Below are 24,312 nucleotides of genomic sequence, written 5' to 3'. Positions count from 1 at the left end.
AGTATGAGCAAGCCATCTGTGTTTTCCCTTCATAGCTGCAGTTTTTATTGCACTTGTCCTGGCAGGACCCTGGACAGGATTATTATTTGCCAAAGTCTTCCCAGACTAGAGGTCTTGGGTCTGAGGGGACTTTTTGTTGTATTTCTGTTCGTTTTTTGTTTCATTTTGCTCTCCTGGCGTGACCTCAGGTAGCTCCATGTGTACACATGAGGAAATGCCCTTTCCTTCCCATAGCCTTAAAATCAGGAGATGGAGCGTGTTCCCATCACAGTAGGATTCTAAACAGGAAGAGAATGACATATAAATGAACACGACTCGTTGTTATAAAATCCTAAGTAACAGGGCAAATAGAGTTACCACAGAAATTGTTGGTTTTTTTTTTAAGAATTGCACAGTTAGATAAACTCATGATATAAATAAAATCATGATATATACCTAATCCACTTTGTTCTGATTCAGATGGATGATTTTTTCAAAGATGACATCTTGCTCCCCCATCCGTTCTTTTCCATGAGCTGTGTAAGTGGATGGAAGTGAGAATATTTTATAAGGAAGAGTTGAAATTTTACTTAATTCAGCTTTTGATCTGGTAAAACATATAACATCTTGATACTCCATTCAGAATGATTGTGTGAACCATGGCTTAACCCTCAGTAAAGTCAAAACTCCAGCCTGCTTATACGACATGACTTCTTCTTTATTCTAGACATAATGCAAGCTTTATAATAAACCACATATTATAGAAAATTCAATCTGTATTGGCCTTGAAAGATAAGATTGCTCAACTCCCTCTTTTTACAAACAAGGGAACTGGATCCCGTAGCTTTAGATGTCTTCCTCAGAGTCATTTTGATGGGTCTTTAGGATGAAGCCAGTGTTGTCCAGCTTATTCCTGCAGGCTTCTGCTTTCCTATGCTATTCAGAATTTCTCGCTGGCAACTGAAGTCTCCCTCTCTTTCAGGACTAGTTTAATGTGCAAAGTGAGTTTATTACTACTGGTAGAAAAGGACCTTATTAAAGCACTTCATTACCTGTAACAACTTTCATGAGGCTTTGGGTTCTTCTGTGTCTCCTTAAATCTGGGAATAATCAGACCGGCCTCCTTATCTGTGTAGCTCCCAGTAGCAGCCTCATGATAGGTGTGTGTTACTGCGGTCATCGGGTGTTTCAGGGCCACTGCGAGGAGCTGCAGGAAGACCCAGCCCTCATGGGGGACAATCTGAACGCACATTTTGGGGACTTCATGGACCAGTACATGTCTTCTCTCTAAGACTTCCCTCAGATCCATGTAATATGGAATTTATGACTCTCCCTAAAGGGCTGTTCCCAAGGGCAGAGTTCTTTTTCTTTACTTGTTTCAGAAAAAGCCTAAGAGAGTTGAAGAGGTCTGGTAAAGAAGCTACGAAAATTAAAACCTTAATAATTCAGTTTGGAACTCTTGGTAATAAAAGGAATTTGTTAAGACTAGATTTTTCTTACTCTTGGAATGACTTCAAATTTTTCTACAGAGGATGTAAATTACAAGAATAGCTAATATTTTGTAGCCAGGTGATAGGACCAGTATTACTTCCATTTTACAGATGAGGAAACTGAGGTGTAGGAACTGGCCCAACGCAAACACTTAGCAGACTTAGGTCTTGATAAATCTAGCCACTTGAGAAACTTCTTCCTTCCCCTTGGTCTCATATGTTTTGGGTTTAATTCACCTTTGGCCTCCTGAAGAACAGCTTTTTGACCCGATATGAAATATAAATACATCTTCACCATTTCCCCTAACCTTTCTGCTCCTTATTCTAACTAAAGCTTTGTTCCTTATACTTCCTTTGCTTTTCAACAGCCTAAAATAAAAACTGAGTAATCTGTATTTCTTTTCCTTTTTTCTTCTTATATTAGATTTTCATGATAAACCTCAAGCGCAGAAAGGACAGGCGAGACCGGATGTTACGCACCCTGTATGAACAGGAGATTGAGGTCAAGATTGTGGAGGCTGTGGATGGAAAGTGAGTTGAGTTTTCTCCTCAAACCCTTGCCGCTGTGGCTGGAGTGGAGATGCACCCTCTCCGGCTGAGGTTTAGTCCCAGTGGGCGGAATCTGCAGTCATTGCGGGATAGACATGCTTTCACAGTGCAGCCTATTTTGGGAAAACTTTATGACTCATAGCAGCTTATATATGTTAATTTCACTGAGTAGAGCAGAAATCCACTCATCATCCTATGCTCTCTGGTCTTCACTATGCTGAAGGCTTGTCCTTGGTGTGATTTTCCACTGTCTCTGGGGTTCTTGCAATGGTCGTGGTGGTTTCCAGCCCTGTAGTGCCTTGGAAGGAATGCATTCAGAGGTGCATTCAGAGCCTGATTTAGAGCAAAGCATCTTACCTTGTGTGACTTGACCTGAAGAAAATAAGTGGAAAAAAATGCACAACAGTCTGTGTGTCCTGTTGCACGAGGTGCTTGCCACAGTCTGCTGGGGCTGATCACTTTTTCCAGGAACAAGGCAGGAAACTTACATACAGTACCTGGTTGGATTCCTTCAAGAGTTTTTGTTATTGATGTTGTTATTTTGTTTTCTTTTGCTTTGCTTTGCTTTGCCCTTTAACACTCTATTATTTCAAGGAGTATGTTAGTCACTCAGTCATGTCCGACTCTTTGAGACCCATGAGCTGTAGCCTGCCAGGCTCCTCTGTCCACGGAATTCTCCAGGCAAGAATACTGGAGTAGGTAGCCATTCCCTTTTCCAAGGGATCTTTGGTACCCAGAGAGTGAACCCTGCTCTCCCACACTGCAGGCAAATTCTTTACTGTCTGAGCCACTAGGGATATTTGCAAAACCTCCTATTCCATGTTATATATGAATTTGGAAAATGAATGACTCTAAGGAGCATGGCTAGAAGCTCTTGTGGAAGTTTTTATGACTCTTTTAGAGAATCTCATCAGTGTTTCTCAAAGTATGGCCTGGACACCCATGTCACAGTCCCCGGGGGCTGGTTAGGAGGGCAGCTTCCTAAGTCCCAGAGCTGCTAAATGATGATCTGTAGCGCTGGGCTGGGAATTGGCACTTAAGAAGCCTCAGAGTGATTCTTGGGTAAGGTTGCCACTTAGAATAGAGGACACCTAGTTAAATTTGTCCTGAACATTACATGGGTCTTATACTAAAAAATTACTGTTTATCTAAAATCTAAATTTGACTGGATATTTTTGTGTTTTACTTGCTAAGTCTGGCAACCCTGTTCTTGGATGCACTAGAGTTTGGGAACCACAGTCTCAAATACCTCTAATAACCCCAATCTCCTTCATAGACCACATGGACCAAGGAAAACAAGTTGAGCTGTGAGAGTTCTTTATATACTCTTCATACAAGTCTTTTATCAGATGTATAATCTGCAAATATTTTTTCCATTTTATGAGCTCTCTTTTCACTTTCATGATGATGTCCATTGAAACACAGAAGTTAATTTGATGATGTCCAGTTTATGTTTTTGTTGTTGATTGGGCTTTTGGTGTCATATCTAAGAATCCATTACCAAATCCAAAGCCACAAAGACTTGGTTCTGTCTTTTCTTCTAAGAGTTTCATAGTTTTGTGTTTTATATGTATCTCTTACACATTAGATCTTTGATTTATCTTGAGCTAGTTTTTATATGATGTGAGGTAAGGATCCAATTCATTCTTAGTTTCCAATTCATTCTTTTGTACAAAGTTATCTAGTTGTCTCTGCACCATTTGCTAAAAGATTATTCTTTCCTTTACTGAATGGTCTTAGCAACCTTGTCAAAAATTAATGAAATAGAAGGGTTTATTGCTGGATTCTCAATTCTGTTCCATTGATGTGTATGCCAATCCTTATTCCTTACAGTAGCTTCTTATGTGTAAGGAAGTCCTTCAACTTAGTTATTCTTTTTCAGGATTGTTTAGGCTATTCTAGGTCTCTTGGATTTCTGTATAAATTATAGCATTAACATACCATTTTCCACAAAAAAGTTTGGATTTTGATAGAAATTGCATTGCGGAGAAGGCAATGGCACCCCACTCCAGCACTCTTGCCTGGAAAATCCCATGGACGGAGGAGCCTGGTGGGCCGCAGTCCATGGGGTCGCTAAGAGTCGGACACGACTGAGTGACTTCACTTTCACTTTTCACTTTGATGCATTGGAGAAGGAAATGGCAACCCACTCCAGTGTTCTTGCCTGGAGAATCCCAGGGACGGGGGAGCCTCATGGGCTGCCGTCTATGGGGTCGCACAAAGTCGGACACGAATGAAGTGACTTAGCAACAGCAGCAGCAGCAGAAATTGCATTGACTCTGTAGGTCAATTGAGAGAAGTACTTCTCTCCTTATAATATGAAGTCTTCTGATTCATAATCATGAATATCCTTCCATTTATTTAGATCTTTAATTCTTGGATTGATGTTTTGTAATTTTTACTTGCACATCTTGCATTAATTTTGTTAAATTTATTCTCAAGTATTTTACTCTTTTTGATGTTAAGTGGAATTGTTTCCTTCATTTCATTTTTATATTGCAGATTGCTAAGTACATAGAAACAGCTGATTTTTGTATACTGATCTTGTTCCTACAACCTTGCTGAACTCATGTATTAGTTCTAATAATGTATTGTGTGTAAGTATGATCAGCCCATTCAAGATGACTCCTCTCTTGTTCCCTGTACATCTTCTACTTGACCAGGCCTTGCTTCACTCACATGACTATCCAATCCTCTTAATTATAGGGCTTGATCAGTAACTGCCTACATGCTTGCCCCTGCCCCAGTCATTGGTTTCCTTGGTAACTGATGAGCCAATGTGATGTTAATGCCCCCTATAAATGGTAGCCTCCTTCTCACCCAAGCAGTGAAGACTGCTGCGGTGTCTGGCCTCTTGTCTGTTGTACACAAGAGAGTGACCTGCTCCAGGATCTTTGGCTTTAGACTGGTAAGATCCCACTATCCAATAAATCATTAATGTATCTGTCGCTATCTCTGGGTTCTTACTTTGGTCTCAAGGTTAGCTAAATTACAAGGTTTGCAGTCCTGGGAGGTGCAATCCAACAGTTTTTGAGCCAGCCAGAGGCTGAGGAAACTCCCACGAGCACCAAGATGTTGTTGAATAAGGGTGAGGAACAAAAAGTCATGGGGGCAATCCTTGGCTAAATCCTCAAGTGCAATGGTGGATAGAAATGATAAGAGTGGGCAGGCTTGGCTTGTTCCTGTTATTAAGGAGAAACATTTAGTCCTTCACCATTAAATAGGATAATTGGCTCTGGAGTTTTCACAGATGGCCTTGATTGGGTTGAGTGTTTCTGTCTTAGAAGGGTGGTGGTGTCTTAGTTTGTTTGCTGATATAACAAATTACCACAGACCAAGTGGCTCAAACAACAAACATCTGTCAAAGTTCCAGAGGCTGGGGAGTTCCAGAGAAGGGTGCCAGCATGGCTAGGTTATGGTGAGAGACCTCGTCCTGCTTTGTAGATGGCGATCCTCTTCCTGTGGGCTTCCCTGGTGGCCCAGTGGTAAAAGAATCCGCCTGCCAATGCAGGAGCTGCAAGTTCGTTCCCTGGGTCAGGAGGATCCCGTGGAGAAGGACATGGCAACCCACTTTAGTCTTCTTGCCTGGGAAATCCCATGGACTGAGGAGCCTGGTGGGCTACAGTCCACGGGGTCACAGAGTCAGACCCAACTTAGCAACTCAGCATGATCTCTGTCCTCTTGCTGTACTCTCCTATGGCAGAGAGCAAAGAGAGGGGAGAAAGCAAGCTTTTGCTTTCTTATAAGGGCACTAATCTCATTTATGAAAGTTCTACCTTAGGATTGACAGCTCCACCTCCTTATCAACATGTGAACTTGGGGGAATATAAATAGTTAATCCATATACAGTTGGATTTTTGTCAAGTTTTATGTCTATTTAGATGATGTCTCACTTTTTTTCCCCACCTGTTAAATGAACCTTACAATCCTGGGATAAATCCCATCTGGTCATGATGTATCACCCCTCTTCTGTGATGCTGGATTCTGTTTCCTAGTGTTTTCTTGGGGATTTTTCTATTTATCTTAAGGGATATTGGTCTCTCATCTTCTTGTGATGTTTTTCTAGTTGTGTATCAGGATGATACTTTATAGAATAAGTTGGGTGCACCCTCTTCAATTTTTGGTAAGGGTTTGAAAGATTTGTGTTAATTCTTTAAATGTTTGGCAGAATTCTGAATTCTTTACTGAAGCTATCTGGTCCTGGACCATGTTTTGGAACCTTTTTTTAACTTTACAAATTCAGCCTTTTTAACTGTTACAGGTATTCAGAATTTCTATTTCTTGAGTTGGTATTTTTTTTTTTTTTTTAGCAATGTGCCCTTTTTACCTAGGTTATCTACTTTGTTGATGTATAATTGTTCACAGTATTTTCTTGTAGTCCTCTTTATTTCCACAAGACCAGTAAGGATTGCTCCCTCTTTCATTCTTAATTTTTAATAATTTGAGTCTACTCTTTTTATGTGGCTAAAAGTGTTATCAGTTTTGTTCTTTTCCAAAGAACCAGCTTTGGTCTTGTTTTTGTCTGTTTTTCTATTCTCTGTTTCGTTTATTTCCTTCTTCCTGCTTGCTTTGCATGCAGTTTGCTTTTTCCAGTTTCTCAAAATGGAAAAGCAGATTATTTAAGATTCTTTTTTTGAAACATAGACATTTGTACCTGTAACTAGCCCTCTAAGTACTGCATTAGGTGCATCTTGTAAGGCTTGGTATGCTGTTTTCATTTTCATTTGTCTCAAAATATTTTCTCATTTCCTCTGTGGTTTCTTTGACTCATTGGCTATCAAGGAGTATATTGTTTAATTTCACATATTTGTAAATTTTCCAAGTTTCCTATCAATTTTTAATTTCATTGTGGTTATAGAACATACTTGGTATGAATTCAACCATTTAAAATGTGCTGAGGCTTTATGTATGGTCTATATAGTCTAACATATGGTCTTTCTTAGAGAATGCTGCACAGACAGTTGAAGAATGTATATTTTGATGTTGTTGCCTTTAATTTCAGTGTCAAATCCAAAAAATCATCACCAAAGCAGTGCCAAGGAGTCTTATCCCCTTGTTTTCTTCTAGGACCCTACTATTAATATGAACTTGATGGCTATAAATGAAGATGTTAATTATAATCCCTAGGGCAATCACTAATAACTAAAAATATGCAGAAATATAAACAAAGGAATTAAGATGTGAAAGTACAAAATATTGAATCCTTATATTCAATATATAATATTGAATATAATTATATTCAGTGTTTTAATGAACATTATATTATATTCAATAGTTTCAATGAAACTAATGTTATGTCAATTATATCTCAGTAAAAAAATACCAACTTCAATACTAAGGAAAAACTTCACAGCTGTATAGCTGTATTCCTTCCCCTTCCTTTGTTCTATTGTCACACTAATTATTTCTTTATATGGTCTTTATACATTATTTGCTCTTACTGCTTTATGCAGCTACAATTTAAATCAGATAAGGGAAAAAATTATGAACAAAAGGATACTTATACTGTTTATGTTTACCTCTCCCAGGTGGCGCTAGTGGTAAAGAACATGTCTGAAAATGCAAGAGGCATAAGAGACATGGGTTCAGTCCCTGGGTTGGGAAGATCCCCTGGAGAAGGGCATGGCATCCCACTCCAGTATTCTTGCCTGGAGAATCTCGTGGACAGAAGAGCCTGGCGGCCTGCAGTCCACTGGGTCACGAAGAGCCAAACACAACTGATGTGACTTAGCATGAATGCAAACACCTGCACTTCCATTTACCGATGCCTTCATTTCTTTATGTGGATCTGAGTTATTCTCTAGGTTCCTTTCATGTTAGCCTGAGGGATTCCCTTTAGCATTTCTCGTAGAGCAGATCTACTAGTGACGCTGTTTTTGTTTATCTGGGACATCCTGGTTTTTCCATTTTTGAGGTCTAGCTGGACTGGATACAGCATTCTTGGTTGAGTCTCTCTGAGTCGGCACTTTGAATTAGTCAACCTTCTGGCCTCCATGGTTTCAGATGAGAATCAGCTATTAATCTTACTGAGAATACTTTGTTGGTAGTGAGTCACTTCTCTTGCTTACCTGACTCTCTCTGCATTTTAATTTTTAGCTCCAAAGGAAAGATGTACACATGTGTACAATTCCTCTTATGATTCTTTCCCATCCTCATTCCTTCCAGTGTTTAATAATGTTTAATGGTTCTATTAGCCACTCTCCTTCATTAGGAAAATACTTTTTCAACGGTGCCAAAAAACTGATGATACTTAGAACTGCATTGGGTGTTGTGAGGGATACATAAAATATAAGACCTCGTCTTGTCTTCACACAGCTCATAATGCTACAACACACTAACCCTGAGGAGCTTCTAAGGAGCCCTGCTCAGTGGGCATAAAGGCCCTGGGGAATACACAGACCTCTCCCTCCTGGCTTCTGCGGTGGGGACCTCTCAATGTGTTAATTTAGGGGCATGTTCTATCTTACAGGGCACTGAACACAAGCCAGCTGAAGGCCCTGAATATTGAAATGCTGCCTGGATATCGAGATCCCTACTCCTCCAGGCCCCTAACCAGGGGTGAAATCGGCTGCTTCCTTAGCCACTACTCTGTCTGGAAAGAGGTGAATAATGCTTCATCCAGGTGTGCAGTTCTGTAATGAGAAGGGAGGAGAGTGGGACCATTTTACTGTTGATGGACCTTCACCAAGATTCCAGTTATGAGCTATTATGTGCTGTGCTACTATACTTTTGACTTTCTAATACCTGTTTTGATTAGATAAATAAGTATCAACTTTTCATAGGGTATCTTCCCCCTGACCTTTACAGGTAATTGACCGGGAGCTGGAGAAGACTCTTGTTATTGAGGACGACGTACGTTTTGAACATCAGTTTAAAAAGAAGCTGATGAAACTGATGGATGACATTGATCGAGTTCAGCTGGATTGGGAGCTGATGTGAGTGACAAGATGGCAAGCTTTTCTAAGAGTACTGAGAACTCTTTCAGTTCTTTCAGCACTGAGAGCCCCAACTCATATGAGGTGGGCTCAAGCTTCCACTTACCTGGCTTTCTCTCCATATATGTTCCCAGCAACCAGAAATAGGTAGGGGATACCCACTGGTTTGGGGGCTTCCCTGGTGTCTCAGATGGTAAAGATCCCACCTGTAATGCAGGAGATCTGGGTTTGACCCCTGGATTGGGAAGATACCTTGGGGAAGGGAATGGCTACCCACTCCAGTATTCTTGCCTGGAGAATCCCATGGACAGGGGAGGCTGGCAGGGTCACAAAGAGTCAGACGTGAATGAGTGACTAACACTTTCACTTTTGCATCTATACGTTCTTCAAGGTGAGAAAGTATGGGAAGTTCTTTGACACTTGGAATCTGCCTGCAGATCTGGGGTTTTCCGAATGAGCATTTACCTGAGAATGCAGCAGAAACCCACCCATGAAGCAGCATGGTGCATTGAGCGTGTCCAGGGAGGACCCGTGCCAGGGCAAGGGTCCTGTGTCACACTTGAGCATCAGCTCCCTGGAGGATGGGTTTCCTCTGCAGTCTCTGATTGTGTGTGGGGGGCGGAGGGGAGAGGGGGTTGGAAGGTCAGTGGGAGAGCACCTGTTGGGGAGGGGAGCTGTACAAATAAGGAGAACACTGACAGCTGGGTTTGGAGAGTCAGAGGCTGTCTTAGGAAAACCAGATTCATCAAGGGAGTCCTGGCTCTGAACTGACATTTAGTTAATGCTCGTTGCCTGCTACCTCTGGGAACTGAACGCTCGCGTGTGCTCTCTCTCTCTCTCTCTCTGGAAACTGAGCGCTCTCTCGCTCTCTCTCTCATTTTGTTTTTACAATGAGATGACACTTTTTACTTCTCTCCAATGAGGCAGAAAGTTCCCAAGCATCATATTCACTTCCCAGCTGTGTGTCAAAGGCAATTTCATCAGATCGGAGGCTGTTCCTTTAGCAGCTGCAGCCCACAAGCTGTCCCCATTCCTCCCATCCTAGGAGGGAAACTTAACTATGCACTCGCGTGGAATACTTGTTCTCTTAGAAAATGTACTGTTCTGAGCTCAGAGGAAACCTCGTAATGGCCCAAGTAACCATGGGAATTAGCCCCAGGACTATGTAATAAAGGGATTGGCTCCCTGTCGGGTATCAGTCATGTGATGAGATTCTGCACTGTCTCTTCTGATCGTTGTCCCCAGAATCCTCTAGGAGTTCTCGCACCTCAGGCTTGCTGAGTCTGTGGCCCTGCAGCCTGCGGTTAAGGCCCCACAGGCATAGAGCTTGAAAGCTATACGTGACATGTACAAAGGCAACTTTCACTTAAGCCTTGGAGTCAGAAGACTGGACTTGGGGAGTCTAAGGCTTAGAATTGACATATGTCCTTGTTCACTTGTAGTTTGGTTGATGCATTTCTCAGGAAAGCATACCAATGAATCCAAGAAAGAAGAGCTATTGTTCTAAGGATATGGGGATGGAGCGGGGGAGATGTTTTCTAAATTTCCATGACTGATCAAGTGCAAGTGTTCCATTGAAATCTATTATCTAATCACAGAGAATTATAGCTGTTTCCAATTTTTCACATCTCACTTTATAAAATGAATAAAGCAACTGTACTTAAACTCAAAATATGAAAGCATATAGGCTGTGTGTGACAGCAATATTAAATTTCTCCAGAAAAAGGAAATAGTAAGCAGGGAAAAATAGAACAAGCCATTGAAATCATCTAGGGCAGCGTGTCCAATAGAAATATGTGAGACATATCATTTAAAATTTTCTGTGTGTGCTCAGTCATATCTGATTTTTTGCTACCTCATGGACTGTAGCCCACCAGGCTCCTCTGTCCATGGGATTTTCCATGTAAGAATACTGGAGTGGGTTGCCATTTCCTCCTCCAGAGGATCTTCCCGACCCAGGGATCAAGTCTGTATCTCTCGTGCCTCCTGAATTGGCAGGTGACTTTTTTACCACTGCACCATGTGGGAAAGCACATCATTTAAAATTTTCTAGTAATCATATTAAAAAGATAAAAATAGGTGAGATTAACTTTAATAATACATTTTATTTAATCTAACATATCCAAATATAACATGTAACATATAATCAGTATTTTTAAACTATTAACGAATTAGTCTATATTCTTTTTTCATTCAGTCTTCAAAATCCAATATGTATTTAATGCATACAACACACCTCAGTCCATATGCTAAATTTTCAACTGTTGAAGTAAACTGTAGCCCTACCAAAATAATACATTTCGAATGAGAGAAAAAATATTTTACACATCTTCAATTTTAAAATTACAGTTTAAATTTAGTATAACAAATTGAGTATAAGCTTAGTTCCTCAGTCACTCTGGTCACAATTCAGGCGTTCAATAGGATTTTCTCTTTCACTTGATACATGAGAGAAATTCAGGCTCTTTGCTTTTAAGAGGCTGTGGTTGAGAGGTGGCTATATTTATCTCCAGAAGAACTGAAGGTGAACATAGACTTATTCTATATATCCTAGGATGTTTCAACAAAGAGGATAGCTTAAATATTGAAAGAGATGGTTTTTAGAGCAAAATAGAGGAATTCAGCTTTCTCTGACTGGCAGAAAACCAGATCTCCTCAACTTGGCCCAGGCAAGCAGAAGCAACTAGGTGCCAGACAAAAGTAATGGATCACAGATCCATGGGTAGACTAGGGATGGTGAGAATAGTTGAGGGTACATCCTGTGTTGCAGAAGTAGTTCATGGAGGGCAGAACCCCAGAGGAAGCATGGGCAGAGATGGGTGAGGGAAAGCAAAGCACGCAAGTGGTTACATCCATTCTTTCCCAGAGGAAACACTCTGGAGCTACTCTTGGGTTCCTAGGTATTTCACTTTGCACTGTATCTTTTCCAAAGCATTTTCTTTCTTGTGTTTACCACCAGCATTTGGAGAGCTGCGCAGAAAATATCAAGTCCCCAGACTGAAACTCTGGGGACTTGAAAGCAAAGTTGGGATTCTCACATCTGGTCTTTGTTGTCCCCTTCCAACCTCTATAAACACAGCTGAAAATCCTACACTACCTTTGGGAAATGATCTGAAAAAAAATTTGCTTTTTGTCATGAAATTTTTTAAAGATGTTTTTTAAAAATATTGGAGTATAGTTGATTTACAATGTTTTGTTAGTTTCAGGTATATAGCAAATTGATTCATTTATATTTGAGATTCTTTTCCCGTAGGGGTTATTACAAAACATCTTGAGTATAGTTCCCTGTGCTATTTAGTAGGTCTATGTTGATTATCTGTTATATACATAATAGTGTGTATGTGCTAATCCCAACCTCCTAATTTATCCCCCCTACACACACCTTATCCATTTGGTAACTATAAGTTTGTTATCTAAGTCTGTGACATATTTTCTAAATAAGTTTGTGTGCACCATTTTTTCAGATTCCATATGTTAGTGATATCATATGATATTTGTCTCTCTGTTTGGAGAAGGAAATGGCAATCCACTCCAGCACTCTTGCCTGGAAAATCCCATGGACAGAGGAGCCTGATAGGCTACAGCCTATGGGGTCGCAAAGAGTCGGACACGACTGAGCGACTTCACTTCACTTTGGCTTAATTCGCTTAGTATGGTAATCTTTAAGTTCATCCATGATTCTACGAATAGTATTATTTCATTCTTTTTTATGGCTGAGTAGTGTTCCGTTGTGTATATGTATCACATCTTCTTTATCCATCTCTCTGTTGATGGAAATTTCGGTTACTTCCATGTCCTGGCTATTATACATAGTGCTGCTATGAACCCTGGATGTGTGTATCTTTTCAAATTATGGTTTTCTCGGGGTATGTGCTCAGGAGTGGGGTTGCAAGATCATATGGCAGTTCTAGTTTTAGTTTTTTAAGTAAAAAGACTTGAAAAATTTTGTATCCTACAACTTTACTAAATTCATTGATGAGTTGTAGTAGTTTTTGGTCGGAGAAGGCAATGGCACCCCACTCCAGTACTCTTGCCTAGAAAAGCCCATGGACCGAGGAGCCTGGTGGGCTGCCATCCATGGGGTTGCTAAAGAGTCAGACACAACTGAGCAACTTCACTTTGACTTTTCACTTTCATGCATTGGAGAAGGAAATGGCAACCCACTCCAGCGTTCTTGCCTGGAGAATCCCAGGGACGGGGAGCCTGGTGGGCTGCCGTCTCTGGGGTCGCACAGAGTCGGACACGACTGAAGCGACTTAGCAGCAGCAGCAGCAGTAGTTTTTGGTAGTGTCTTTAGGATTTCTTACGTATAGTATCATACCATTTGCAACAGTGGACAGGTTAACTTATTTTCTAATTTGAATTCCCTTTATTTCTCTTTCTTCTCTAATCGCTATGGAGGACTTCTGAAACTATGTTGAATGGAAGTGGTGAGAGTGAACCTTTTTGTCTTGTTCCCGATCTTAGAGGAAGTGCTCTCAGGTTTTCACCTTTGAGAATGATGCTGCTGCTGCTAAGTCACTTTAGTCGTGTCTGACTCTGTGCAACCCCATAGACTGCAGCCCACCAGGCTCCCCCGTCCCTGGGATTCTCCAGGCAAGAACACTGGAGTGGGTTGCCATTTCCTTCTCCAATGCATGAAAGTGAGAAGTGAAAGTGAAGTCGCTCAGTCGTGTCCAACTCTTAGTGACCCCATGGACCGCAGCCCACCAGGCTGCTAGCTGTAGGTTTGTCATATTTGGCCTTTAGTATGTTGAGGTAGGTTTCCTCTGTGCCTGCTTTCTGGAGAGTTTTGTTTTTTTTTTTTTTTTTAAAAAAAGGGTGTTGAATTCTGTCAAAAGTTTGTTTCTGAATATATTGAGATGATCATGTTTTTATTCCTTTAAATATTATTCTTTAGTAATATTTATACTCACTTGCTCACACTAGTGAGTATTCCCTGGTATGCCTGCCCCCAGTGTCCTGGCCCCCACAGTGAGTCATAGCCACTCCCCCACCCACCTAGGAGACACTCCGAGACCATCAGGTAGCTCTGTCCCGCACTCCTCTGAAGTCGCTGCTTTTGCCCAGGTCCTGCTGTGCACGAGACGTTGTGTGTACCCTCCAGGAGTGGAGTTTCTGTTTCCCCCATTCCTGCGGAGCTCCTGCAATCAAGCCCCCTGGCCTTGAAAGCTGAGTGCTCTGAGGGACTCCTTCTCTTGATGGCAGACCCCCATACTGGGGAGCCTGACATGAGGTTCAGAACTCTCACCCCTGTGGGAGAACTTATGAGAAATAATTATTTGTCCCCTTTGTGAATCATGCACCTGGTGGGTACAGGATTTGATGCTATCGCAAATGTGCCCCTCCTTCCATCTCACTGTGACTTCCTTGTATTTGGGTTAGAATGTCTTTGTTGGCGGGTTCTGGTCTTTTTTTGTCGATAGTCATTCAGCAGTTAGTTGTGATATTGGTGTTTCTGTGAGACGAGGTGAGTTCAAGTCCTTCTAGTCCACCATCTTGTCTCCAACTTCTGAAAGATCTTTCAATCCCCACATTTCAACTTTCAGGGCTTAACAGCCTGCTAGGCAAGGATTTGCAGCTCAGTCAGTAAAGAATCTGCCTGCAGTGCAGGAGACCTGGGTTTGATCCCTGGGTGGGGAAGATCCCATGGAGAAGGAAATGGCAACCCACTCCGGTATCCTTGCCTGGAAAATGTCATGGACAGAGGAACCTGGTGGATTGCAGTCCATGGGGTCTCAAAGAGTCGGGCACGACTGAGCGACTAACACACAGGCAAGGATGAAAGTGAAAGTGAAGTTGCTCAGTCGTGTCTGACTCTGTGCAATCCCATGGACTGTAGCCCACCAGGCTCCTCTGTCCATGGGATTCCCCAGGCAAGAATACTGGAGTGGGTTTCCATTTCCTTCTCCAGGGGATCTTCCCCACCCGGGGATCGAACCCAGGTCTCCTGCATTGCAGGCAGATGCTTTAACCTCTGAGCCACCAGAGAAGCGCTAGGCAAGGATAGTTGGGCTATTGATAAGTGGAACCACAGAAATGGCCTGAAATTAATGGAAGAGGATGACAACCATGATTGATGTGCTATGCCCTGTTGTGTGATACATTTGAATAAGACACAGTTGGTCCAAGCTTTCAAAAGTGTCTGCAAAGCTGTGCTCCATTCTTATGGATGTCTAATACTCAAGTTGGAATTTTCTCCTCCACCCATTTCCTTTTAGTTATATTGGTAGGAAGAGGATGCAAGTAAAAGAACCAGAGAAAGCTGTGCCCAATGTGGTAAATCTGGTTGAAGCTGACTATTCCTACTGGACGCTCGGCTATGTCATCTCTCTGGAAGGAGCACAGAAGCTGGTTGGAGCAGATCCTTTTGGGAAGATGCTACCAGTGGATGAGTTTCTGCCCATCATGTACAACAAGCATCCTGTGTGAGTTGCCCTGAACTGCCTGCCTGTCCCTTGAGCATAATTCATTCATGGGGTAATAGTTTATATTTTTTAAAGGGGTACTCCTTTCCTAAATGATCTTTCCATAATCATGACAAGAGAGGCCAACTCGAGTGATTACCCCCTTTTACAAGCAGGAGATATAAGGCAGAAACGGTGAGTCTTGCATAGGAATCCTCCTTAATACCCAGTGAGTAGCTTAACTGCACATAATATGCTCGAGCCTCTCATCTTTGATTTTCTTACTTCCATAAACCCATACACCTCAAGGTGAAGGTCATCTTCCTAAGCACCTCAAATTTTTCAGTTCGTTTCTTAGTCCATTGTGTATACTGTTGGCCAGGCAGTGACTCACAAGCTAGTCAGGAACCCAGACTCATGAACAGTCATTGTGATATATTGTGAAACCTACGATCACAGAGATGTGTTAGAGGCTCGGGGAGAGTGGAGATGGCCTCTGAGCTGGGCGTCCACAGAAGAAAGTGTGATGCTCAGAGTTCCCATAGCCCGGGAGTTCAGTCTGACCTAGTGTTTGTATCAAGAACATGGTAAATGATGGGTCTATGTGTCAGTCTCCCCAGTAACCTGTGAGCCTCTGAGGCAGGGACCATCTTTTATCTCTGTGTCCTTAGAGTCTAGTCCACATTCTACCCATGCTAGCTGCTTGATCGATGCTTCCTGAATTCATTAATGGAGCAGGAGACCAGGTTCTAACCTTGGCTCCTGCTCTCGTTGCTGGGTGATCTCCTCCCTAGATGGTCTTCTTTGTAGCAGTTCAGTGTTCTTGTCCTGCATCTTGCCCATTTTGTCTCCTGTCCTCAGTAAAAACGGACAACATGTCAGAGACTAATTTTTATTTCTGCTACCTGACAGAAACATGGAGGTCAACCATCATCCTCTTAACAGAAAGGAAATTGAAACCTAGCTGCTGAACAGGTGTCACCTCGTGTACTCGGCAGAGGAGCCCTGGGAGGGAGGGCTCCTTGTCCCTTCATTTACACTCACAGGTTGCTGGACTGCAAAGCCAAGCTGGTGTGCCTCCAAGCCTACACCACAGTACTCACACCTTCACTCTAGCTCCCAGCATCTCATTCACTGATCCAGGATCAAGCGTTTTCTACAAAGTGATCACTTTATTATTGTGGTCCAACAGAGCTTAAACCTTAATTTTTAGAATAAGACCTGAAATTCATTTTTAAGCTACTCTGTGTAAATCTGGATCTTCCCATGTAGCTTAGTCGGTAAAGAATCTGCCTGCAATGCAGGAGACCCAGGTTCAATTCCTGAGTCAAGAACATCCTCTGGAGGAGGAAATGGCAACCCATTCCAGTATTCTTGTCTGGGAAATCCCACGGACAGAGGAGCCTGGCAGGCTTTAGTCCATGGGGTCGCAAGTGTTGGACATGACTTAGTGACTAAACTGCCATTTAAATTTAACAGAAATACCCTGACCTTTTTCTTTGTGTATTTGTTTAAATCATCTGAAAGCCTTAAAAATAAAAAACCTGTTGTGTTTGTAGGCTAAAGTTTTCCACAAAGACGCAATTTAAAAAATAATCAAATCCATGAGAATTTAGGAGGTAACAAACAAGACCCTTTTCCCCTGTTCTGCCCCCTCACTCACTTGTCCACCTCTTGTTTTCAGGGCTGAGTACATGGAGCATTACGAATCCAGGGACCTGAAAGCCTTCTCTGCAGAACCCTTGCTCATCTACCCAACGCACTACACAGGCCAGCCGGGGTATCTGAGTGACACGGAGACATCGACCATCTGGGACAATGAGACGGTGGCCACTGACTGGGACAGGACACATGCCTGGAAGTCCCGGAAGCAAAGTCGCATCCATCGCAACGCAAAGAACACAGAGGCCCTGCCACCACCAGCCTCCCTGGACACTGCACCTTCAAGAGATGAGCTATGAAGGCTCCATGGAGGGGTTACTACACTTTGGTTTTCCTAATGGGCCAATCATCTGTTTGCTCCAGTTTCTTTTAATGGTTATGGTGACCTAACCAAAGTGATCTAATGTGATTGATCAAAATTGATATATTTTTTGACAGGGGAAGAGAATAGGGAAACTAAACCCAAATCTCCTAGGATGGCTAGAAGACAGGCTTTCTGGCCACCATTAGGATAAACTTCAACCCAGACACCTTGTCCTTCAGTTCATTACCATTGTGATACTGGTTCCCACATTAAGGTTGAATGGCATAGCTCAGAGATGCTCACTCAAGGGAAAGGTGATCACCATGTCCCTGTCACATCAATAAATGGGTAGGTCCAGCAGCCTACCCAACTGGACCATATCTAGTGGTCTGGTGGGCCGGTTTTATGTCATAGATGTGACCTTGAAAATTTGAGTATGTTCCAAGTTTGGTGGGGGGGGGGTGGGAGGGCAGGAATCAAATAATTTAAAAATCAAATTAATCAGGCTTTTTCCTTAAAGGTATTTGTCATGAGCCTTATTGCAAAGTGAGCTTTGCATCTTAGTCTCCGTTATCCAACAGGGATGGGTATTTGGGTCTGTCTGAGACTTGGCCTTTGACTATCATGACAACTGAAGCTCTCATAAAGAGCTGTCCAGTTTGCCATGTGGATATATTGAATATAGTTTCATAGATATTTGAGGGGGTGTGTAGCTATTTGAAGAAAACACTCAAGCTTTGGCTTTCTTTATCGTGGTCACTTGAGTTGGGATGCTCTATTTATGAAGATAAATTTAATATATAAGGGGTCGGGGCTGGTCTGTAATTGCTGTCCCTGGGGTTCATGTGCTGCCCCAGCAGGTCAGACTCTCCCATCCACCCTGAGCCTGGGAGTGAATTGCAGGCATGAGTTTCATGAGTCTGTTAAGAGACAGAGCACATGTTCAGGCCAGCAACTGTCCTTGCCTGGGATTTTCATTATATTTTGAATTATTTATTTTTACAAAATGTTGGGGGTTGGGGGAGAGTCTGCAGGATAAGGCAGAGAAACAGATGCATCCGGCTTTCATCACTCCTGGGAAGTGGTCAGTGTAGACTTGTTGGTTCCAGAACCTGATTTTTCTGCATTTCCCAGGCCTGTTGAATGGGAGAGTCTAACCTTCTGGAAACAAATGATTCTCTACTTCAGGTGAGAGACCTTGGCCAGAAACAGTGGACTGATCAACTGACATAGGCCGACACCCAGGGAAGCTCTTAGGGTCACAGTCCTGGGAGACCACCTCTCTGCTTTCTCCATAAATGGATTGTATGTAAAATGCAGAGTTGGACTACATCATCTCTTCCGGTGCTGCCATCTGTGATAGCTCATGATGGTTTGCTTTAGGTATCTGTTCTCATGCCCACAAGCAGTAAAACTGGGTCTCCAGAAATCCCTGCCCCAAGCATCCTGTCCACACCGGCGCCTCTCCCCGTGTCCTGGGTGTTGGACTCTGAGCTTCATGCTTGGGAACAGAGCCTCAGGGCGGCCTTGCTGAGTGTACCCATGAGGGTACTGCTGACTGCTCCGCATAAAGGCCCCCGGCTGCAGGACAACCAGGCAGCTTCCCCCCACAGAACGCCAGCCTTGGCCTTCCCTCTTGACATATGGTTGGTTCTTCTGCATTGACCAGTGAGCCAGGAGACAGAGGAGGGGGATCTCAGCCGACTCTGATTTTTACTGCTTGGACATGACAGTCAGAACTTGATTCTTTGTCTAGAAAAACAGAGCATCTGGGGAGCTAATGAAAAACCCTTAGGTGATTCCTAAGGTTTCCTTGGGTATTTTGTATTTCGCTTGAATATTTGAGTGCGTGCAAGTGTGCATGAATTTTATGTGTTTTGTTTTTTTTTATAAAGAGGGTGGGAGGTGGCTGAGGTATTAGGAGTAGAAATGAAGGCAGATTGAATTAATTTTTGTGTGGTTTTGTTTAATAGAGAACATTGGTGTATTTTCTTTTTCCCTGTCAGCTGGTCTGGTGGGGTTATGAATTCTCATTCTTAAAAGACATTGTTGATAAATTCTAGAATTTTAGCTTAAGACTGTTCTACTGTGAATAAAGTTCTGGCTTTGTCAGCCCAGCCTTCGTTTCTCTTCACTCAGGTCTAGAATCCCAAGCAACGTTCCTTTGTTGTGAACATTGTGAACTGCAGATCCAGCATTTCTTTAAAAAAAAAAAAAATCGCCAGTTCAGCAGTCCAGGGATTCCTTGACCTCATTACTCTTCCTCCCTCCCATCTAGCCTTAAGTCAAGACATTTGACCTTGGCAGTGTCAGAGGACTTTGCCTCCAGCCATGGCACCTGCTGTCTGCCTCTGAAAGTTAAACCTCTCTGGATTTTGCGATGCAAGGTGGAATCTTCTGGATGGACAACCTTGACTTCAGCGGTGCTGGTGCTGCTGAGCATGGACTGAGTGTCCACCATCCGCAGAGGACACACTGCCTGGGCCTTGCTTTTTTCACCGGGGCCAGCTGCAGGAAGTCTGGGAAGCAAAAGCTGGCATCCCAGCCTCCTCTACTGTCTGTCACGCTCTGTTGTTTCAGGGTGGGGAAGTGATAAATGACCTGCCTTCTAGAGCTTGCTGTGAAACAAATTAAAAAATAATGTGCAACCCTGTGACTGTTCATTGGTTCCTCCAGTGCTGGTCAACAGCCCCCACTGCTGGAATTTCCAGGTTTGCACTGGCCCAAGGATGTCAGAGGCCAGAGATAATCATCACTTTGTTGTGGCAAAGAAGAGAGAGTAGTCACCAGCCTTCCTGGCCAGTTGGGGGTTGTTTTAGACTGCTGAAGAGGTGGGTAAGCCAGAGAGCATTCAAAGGTACAGAGAAACAGGAGTCCCCAGTGGGAGGATGATGAGAGAGAATTCATCTCACATTTCTGTGCTGTTGATCAGCCTATTCATCAAAAGATATTGAGATGTATGTCCCAGGCCAAATAGCTTTATCTTGGGGCAAAAACGGGAGAACCCATGTTGGCCTCAGTGACCCCTTTGAATTTCAGGTCAAGCTCCCCCCTCCCCCGGCCCCCAGACCTCAGAATCCAGGTGTGAGCACGACCTTGTTTCAGGCCCTGGGCTGGGCGCTGAGATGCTCAGAGATCTAGGAAAGGTGCCCACTGCTGCAGGGTCCATGGTCCAGGAGAGCTGCCGTGTATAGCTGGATGGTTGTCTTTCAGAAGCTGAAACAAAAGTGACTGAAGAACCCATGGAACCTGGTTGCGCTGAGGAGGGGGACAGTCAAGGGGGCCCGTCGAGGGACCAGCTTTGCTGGGAATGTGACCATTGTGTTGGCTTTGGGAGCATGAATGAGAGTTTAGGAGAGGGAGGAGAGTTGGGCGCAGAGGGTGGGGATGCTCTCAGGCACCGTGATGGTGTGGGGCTGTGAAAGGGCCTCCTAGGGAGTGATGGGGAGCGGGGCAGGATGAAAGAGTCAGCTATGTGTCGGAGTTGTGGACAGGTAACAGTCTTGAGACCCATTGATGATGGCAAGGCATGGCAGCTACCCCTCCACACTGGGCTGTCCTCATGAACGCAGAGGCCATTGTTTCCGGAGGAATTCTACATTTGGTTTTTCTCCTGACAGACAATGCAGAGACTTCCAGTCAAAGGTTGGTGTCTGAAACAAAATTTCCATTCAGCTACACGCTTGGGAATCTTTTCACTTCTAGTTGGAAAAAATCCATCTAATTAGTAGCTGTAAAATAAAGATGAGTCTTCCCAAGAGCCTTCTACATTGTGCTTTTGAGACATTCTTTCCAAGTAAGTGATCTCTATGACTGACAAGTTAATTCACCAACGATTTAACTAATGACAAAGTGAGAGTGACGGTGAGGCTGGTCATTTGATAAGATAGCATGTTATGGGTGATACAGTCAGAAAGCACAGCACAGGCAGCCTTGGAAATAACCGATTCCCCTCGAGTTTTATGTTTGGTGGTGGTGTTTGTTATTTCAGAGAGAACCTCCCTCCCCTGGAGACGTTCTGATTAAATGTGTCAGAGGGCGGGGAGACGCCAGGAGTGAGCAGTGGACAGGGGAGGCACTCCCCTGTGAGCAGGCTGATGGTGGCCCTGGGTCAAGGTGGCGCTGCTGAAACAAGGCTGAAGAGTCTGGTCAGTGGTGACCAATATATTGCTTTTGGCTTTGTTTTTGCTTGCTTGGAAAAGAAATAATGATGGTGGGTTTTAGTACAATGTGTTAACAACAGATTATCTAGAAATTGTACCTTCTCTTTTTTTAATTTTTAAGAGTTTTTTTTATTGAAATGTAGTTGATTTACAATGCTGTGATAGTTTCAAGTGTACAGCAAAGTGATTCAGTCATAAATATGTGTGGTTTTTCTTTCTCTTTCATTCTTTTCATTATAAAATATTGGATATAGTTCCCTGTTCTACACAGTAGGTCCCTTTTCTGGTTATCTATTTTATATAGTGTGTATATATTAATCCCAAAATTTATCCCTCCCACCTACCAAGATTTGGCATTTTCTAAATGAATGGCCTCATTTTTAGCCACTTCTTTCTGAGAGGTAGGCAGGGCAACATAGCTATTAATTGTTCCCCATGCATAGGGCTTGTTTAAATAGCAAGTTAAAAGCGTCCCTTGACATACACACAGTATATTTTCCTCTAGCTTTCAAGAATGCCCCACAGTTTTACAAAATGAACTTTACCAGAATAGGTGATGTGAAGATCTGTAGATGAAAGGGAAGTTCCATGATGTTCTGGGATAAAGGTTTCAAGTTGTAGTAAAGAGAACACTTGATTGCTCAGTCCTGCTAGTGTATGTCTGGAGTTGACGGAGCAGAGCGTCTTTTATGATATTTTGCTTAAGGAATCACTGTCCCCTGAAGACACTTCTGTTCTTCCCTATGACCTCTGGTTCCCACATAGCATGGTATCTTTTCCATGTCAGGGAGGTTTTTAGCTATTATCTCTTCAAATATCTTCCCAGGCCCTTTCTCTCTCTTCCTCTTCTGGAACCCGTATAATGTGAATGTCGGTGTGCTTGTTGTTGTCCCAGAGGTCTCTCAGACTGTCCTTCTTTCTTTTCGTTCTTTTTCCTTTGTTCCATGGCGGTGATTTCCACCACTCTGTCTTTGTGCTTCTACTTCATTTATTCTGCTATCGATTGCTTCTCGTGTATTTTTCGCTTCAGTTATTGTATCTTCAACTCTGGTTATTCTTTATTTTTTCTAATTCTTTGTTAAAAACGTAAAACTTGTTGCTCCGTGCGTCCATTCTTTTCCTGACTTCTTGGATCATCTTTACAATCATTGCTCTGAACTCCTTCTCAGGGAGGCTGCAGTCCATGGGGTCGCAAAGTGTCAGACACAACTGAGTGACTGGGCTGAACGGACATCCCTCAGTTCTTCTGGGGTTTAATCTTGTTCCTCTGTCTGGAACACATTCCTCTTTTGTCTCATTTTGGCTAAACTTCTATTTGTATTTTTATGTATGTGGGAGGCTAGTCACGCTTCTCAACCTTGGGGAAGGGGCCCTCTGTATGGGATATCCTATGTGTCCCAGCAGTACACTCCCTTCTTGTCACTCAAGAGCCAGGGGCCTGCAGGTCTCAGGATAGGTTCTGACTTGTGTTTTTTAGACTCACTTTCACATGCTGTAGGACTGTATCTTTCTCGCTTCTGGTGTCTGCCCCCTTATGGGTAAGGCTGGGCTAGAGGCTTGTGCAGGCTTCCTGGCAGGGGGAGAAAATGGTACCTTGTCTCATCATGTGCCTGGAACGAGGAAATGGCTCGAATTGCAGCAAGAATAGGTGTGCTTTCAGGAATATTTGACAGTATTACTAAATACTGAATGAGATTCCAAGGCAAGTGGTGGAATGGCTCCATTAAAATTTGTTGTTGGGCCAGAAACTGGCTTTCCTTTCCCGTCTGGGAATTTGCCTAGAATGGCCTGTCTTCTACCCACAGGTGTATAGACATGGAGATGATCTTAGTTTAAGATCATTCTGCTACACTAGGCAGGCAGCTCACAGCCCAAAGCCACCTTCTTGCATGTCCTCAAAGAGGATGGAAAGAATGAAGAATCATCTCTGAGAACTGGTTTTCTCTCTATTTTTAATTCACTGTGTTTATTTTTCTGCCCCTCCCTGGTGTTTCTTCAGCTTGGTTTCTCTGCAATGGGCACTTTGACCAAATCTCCATGTCTGAACACCAGCTTCGTGGCCCTGCTGGTCCAGACGAGGCTCCTCTGGGTTCTTCCTCTTCTAGTGGGATGAGTCTGGGTTCTTGCTCACGGGGGAACGTGATTTTCAGTGCCTTGGACAGCCCTCTCTCCTCATTCTTCAGAGAGCTTAGAAAATAACTCATAATAAACCGTCCTCTCCCAAAGGGAACCGACAGTTTGGGGAAGCCCTTCACATAGGAGTTGAGATGTGTGTGTTGATGGTGTGGTCTGAAGGGTTTTAACTACTTTGTAAAATGCCAGCATGAATTGTGAAGACTTGAAGGGGATATTACTGTTCAGAACGGACATTAGGAGGAAACCATGCCCACAGCATGAGCAGGCAGGGGACAGAAGAGGAATGCAGGCCTTAGGGTATGAGAAGAGGAAAGAGGCAGGGCACAGCACAGGGGTTCGAGTCCAGGAGAAAGGCAAGGCCCGGGGGGATAAGAAAACAGACTCACGCCCATTGTTGGTGGAGAAGTAAGGCTAGCGCACAGGCCAGGAAGGTGGGGGGGGGGGGGTGCGGAGAGGGGGTGCGTGGTAAGGGCAGGGAACCAGAGGGGCAAAATAGTAGAAAAGCAGCTTGGAATGGAAGTGGCAACCCTGGCCCTTGAAATGACTCTTTAATCCTTGAGATCCAGCCACAGTGCAGAGGCGAGGTGGCGGTGAGCTGCAGAGGAACAGGTGGGATGCCCAGGACCCCTGATGCCTATGGAACAGCAACAACTCACTGTCCTGCATGTGAGTCATCCCTGGACAGAG

General features: G+C 43.4%; 1 protein-coding gene across 2 annotated transcripts in view; it reads left to right on the top strand.

The window, feature by feature from the left end:
- Positions 1-19,974, top strand: part of COLGALT2 (collagen beta(1-O)galactosyltransferase 2) — a 117,168-nt gene extending 97,194 nt beyond the window's left edge. For both annotated transcript variants that reach the window (XM_069546274.1, XM_069546275.1), the window contains exons 8-12: positions 1,894-2,000; positions 8,488-8,620; positions 8,826-8,953; positions 15,175-15,381; positions 17,045-19,974. In XM_069546274.1, the coding sequence (XP_069402375.1) occupies positions 1,894-2,000; positions 8,488-8,620; positions 8,826-8,953; positions 15,175-15,381; positions 17,045-17,321 (852 nt within the window). In that variant the 3' untranslated portion in view covers positions 17,322-19,974. The remainder of the gene's footprint in view (positions 1-1,893; positions 2,001-8,487; positions 8,621-8,825; positions 8,954-15,174; positions 15,382-17,044) is intronic.
- The last annotated feature ends 4,338 nt before the right edge of the window (positions 19,975-24,312 follow it).

Source organism: Ovis canadensis, chromosome 12 (assembly GCF_042477335.2).
Source record: "Ovis canadensis isolate MfBH-ARS-UI-01 breed Bighorn chromosome 12, ARS-UI_OviCan_v2, whole genome shotgun sequence".
NCBI lineage: Eukaryota > Metazoa > Chordata > Mammalia > Artiodactyla > Bovidae > Ovis > Ovis canadensis.
This window is presented reverse-complemented; position numbering and strand designations above follow the sequence as displayed.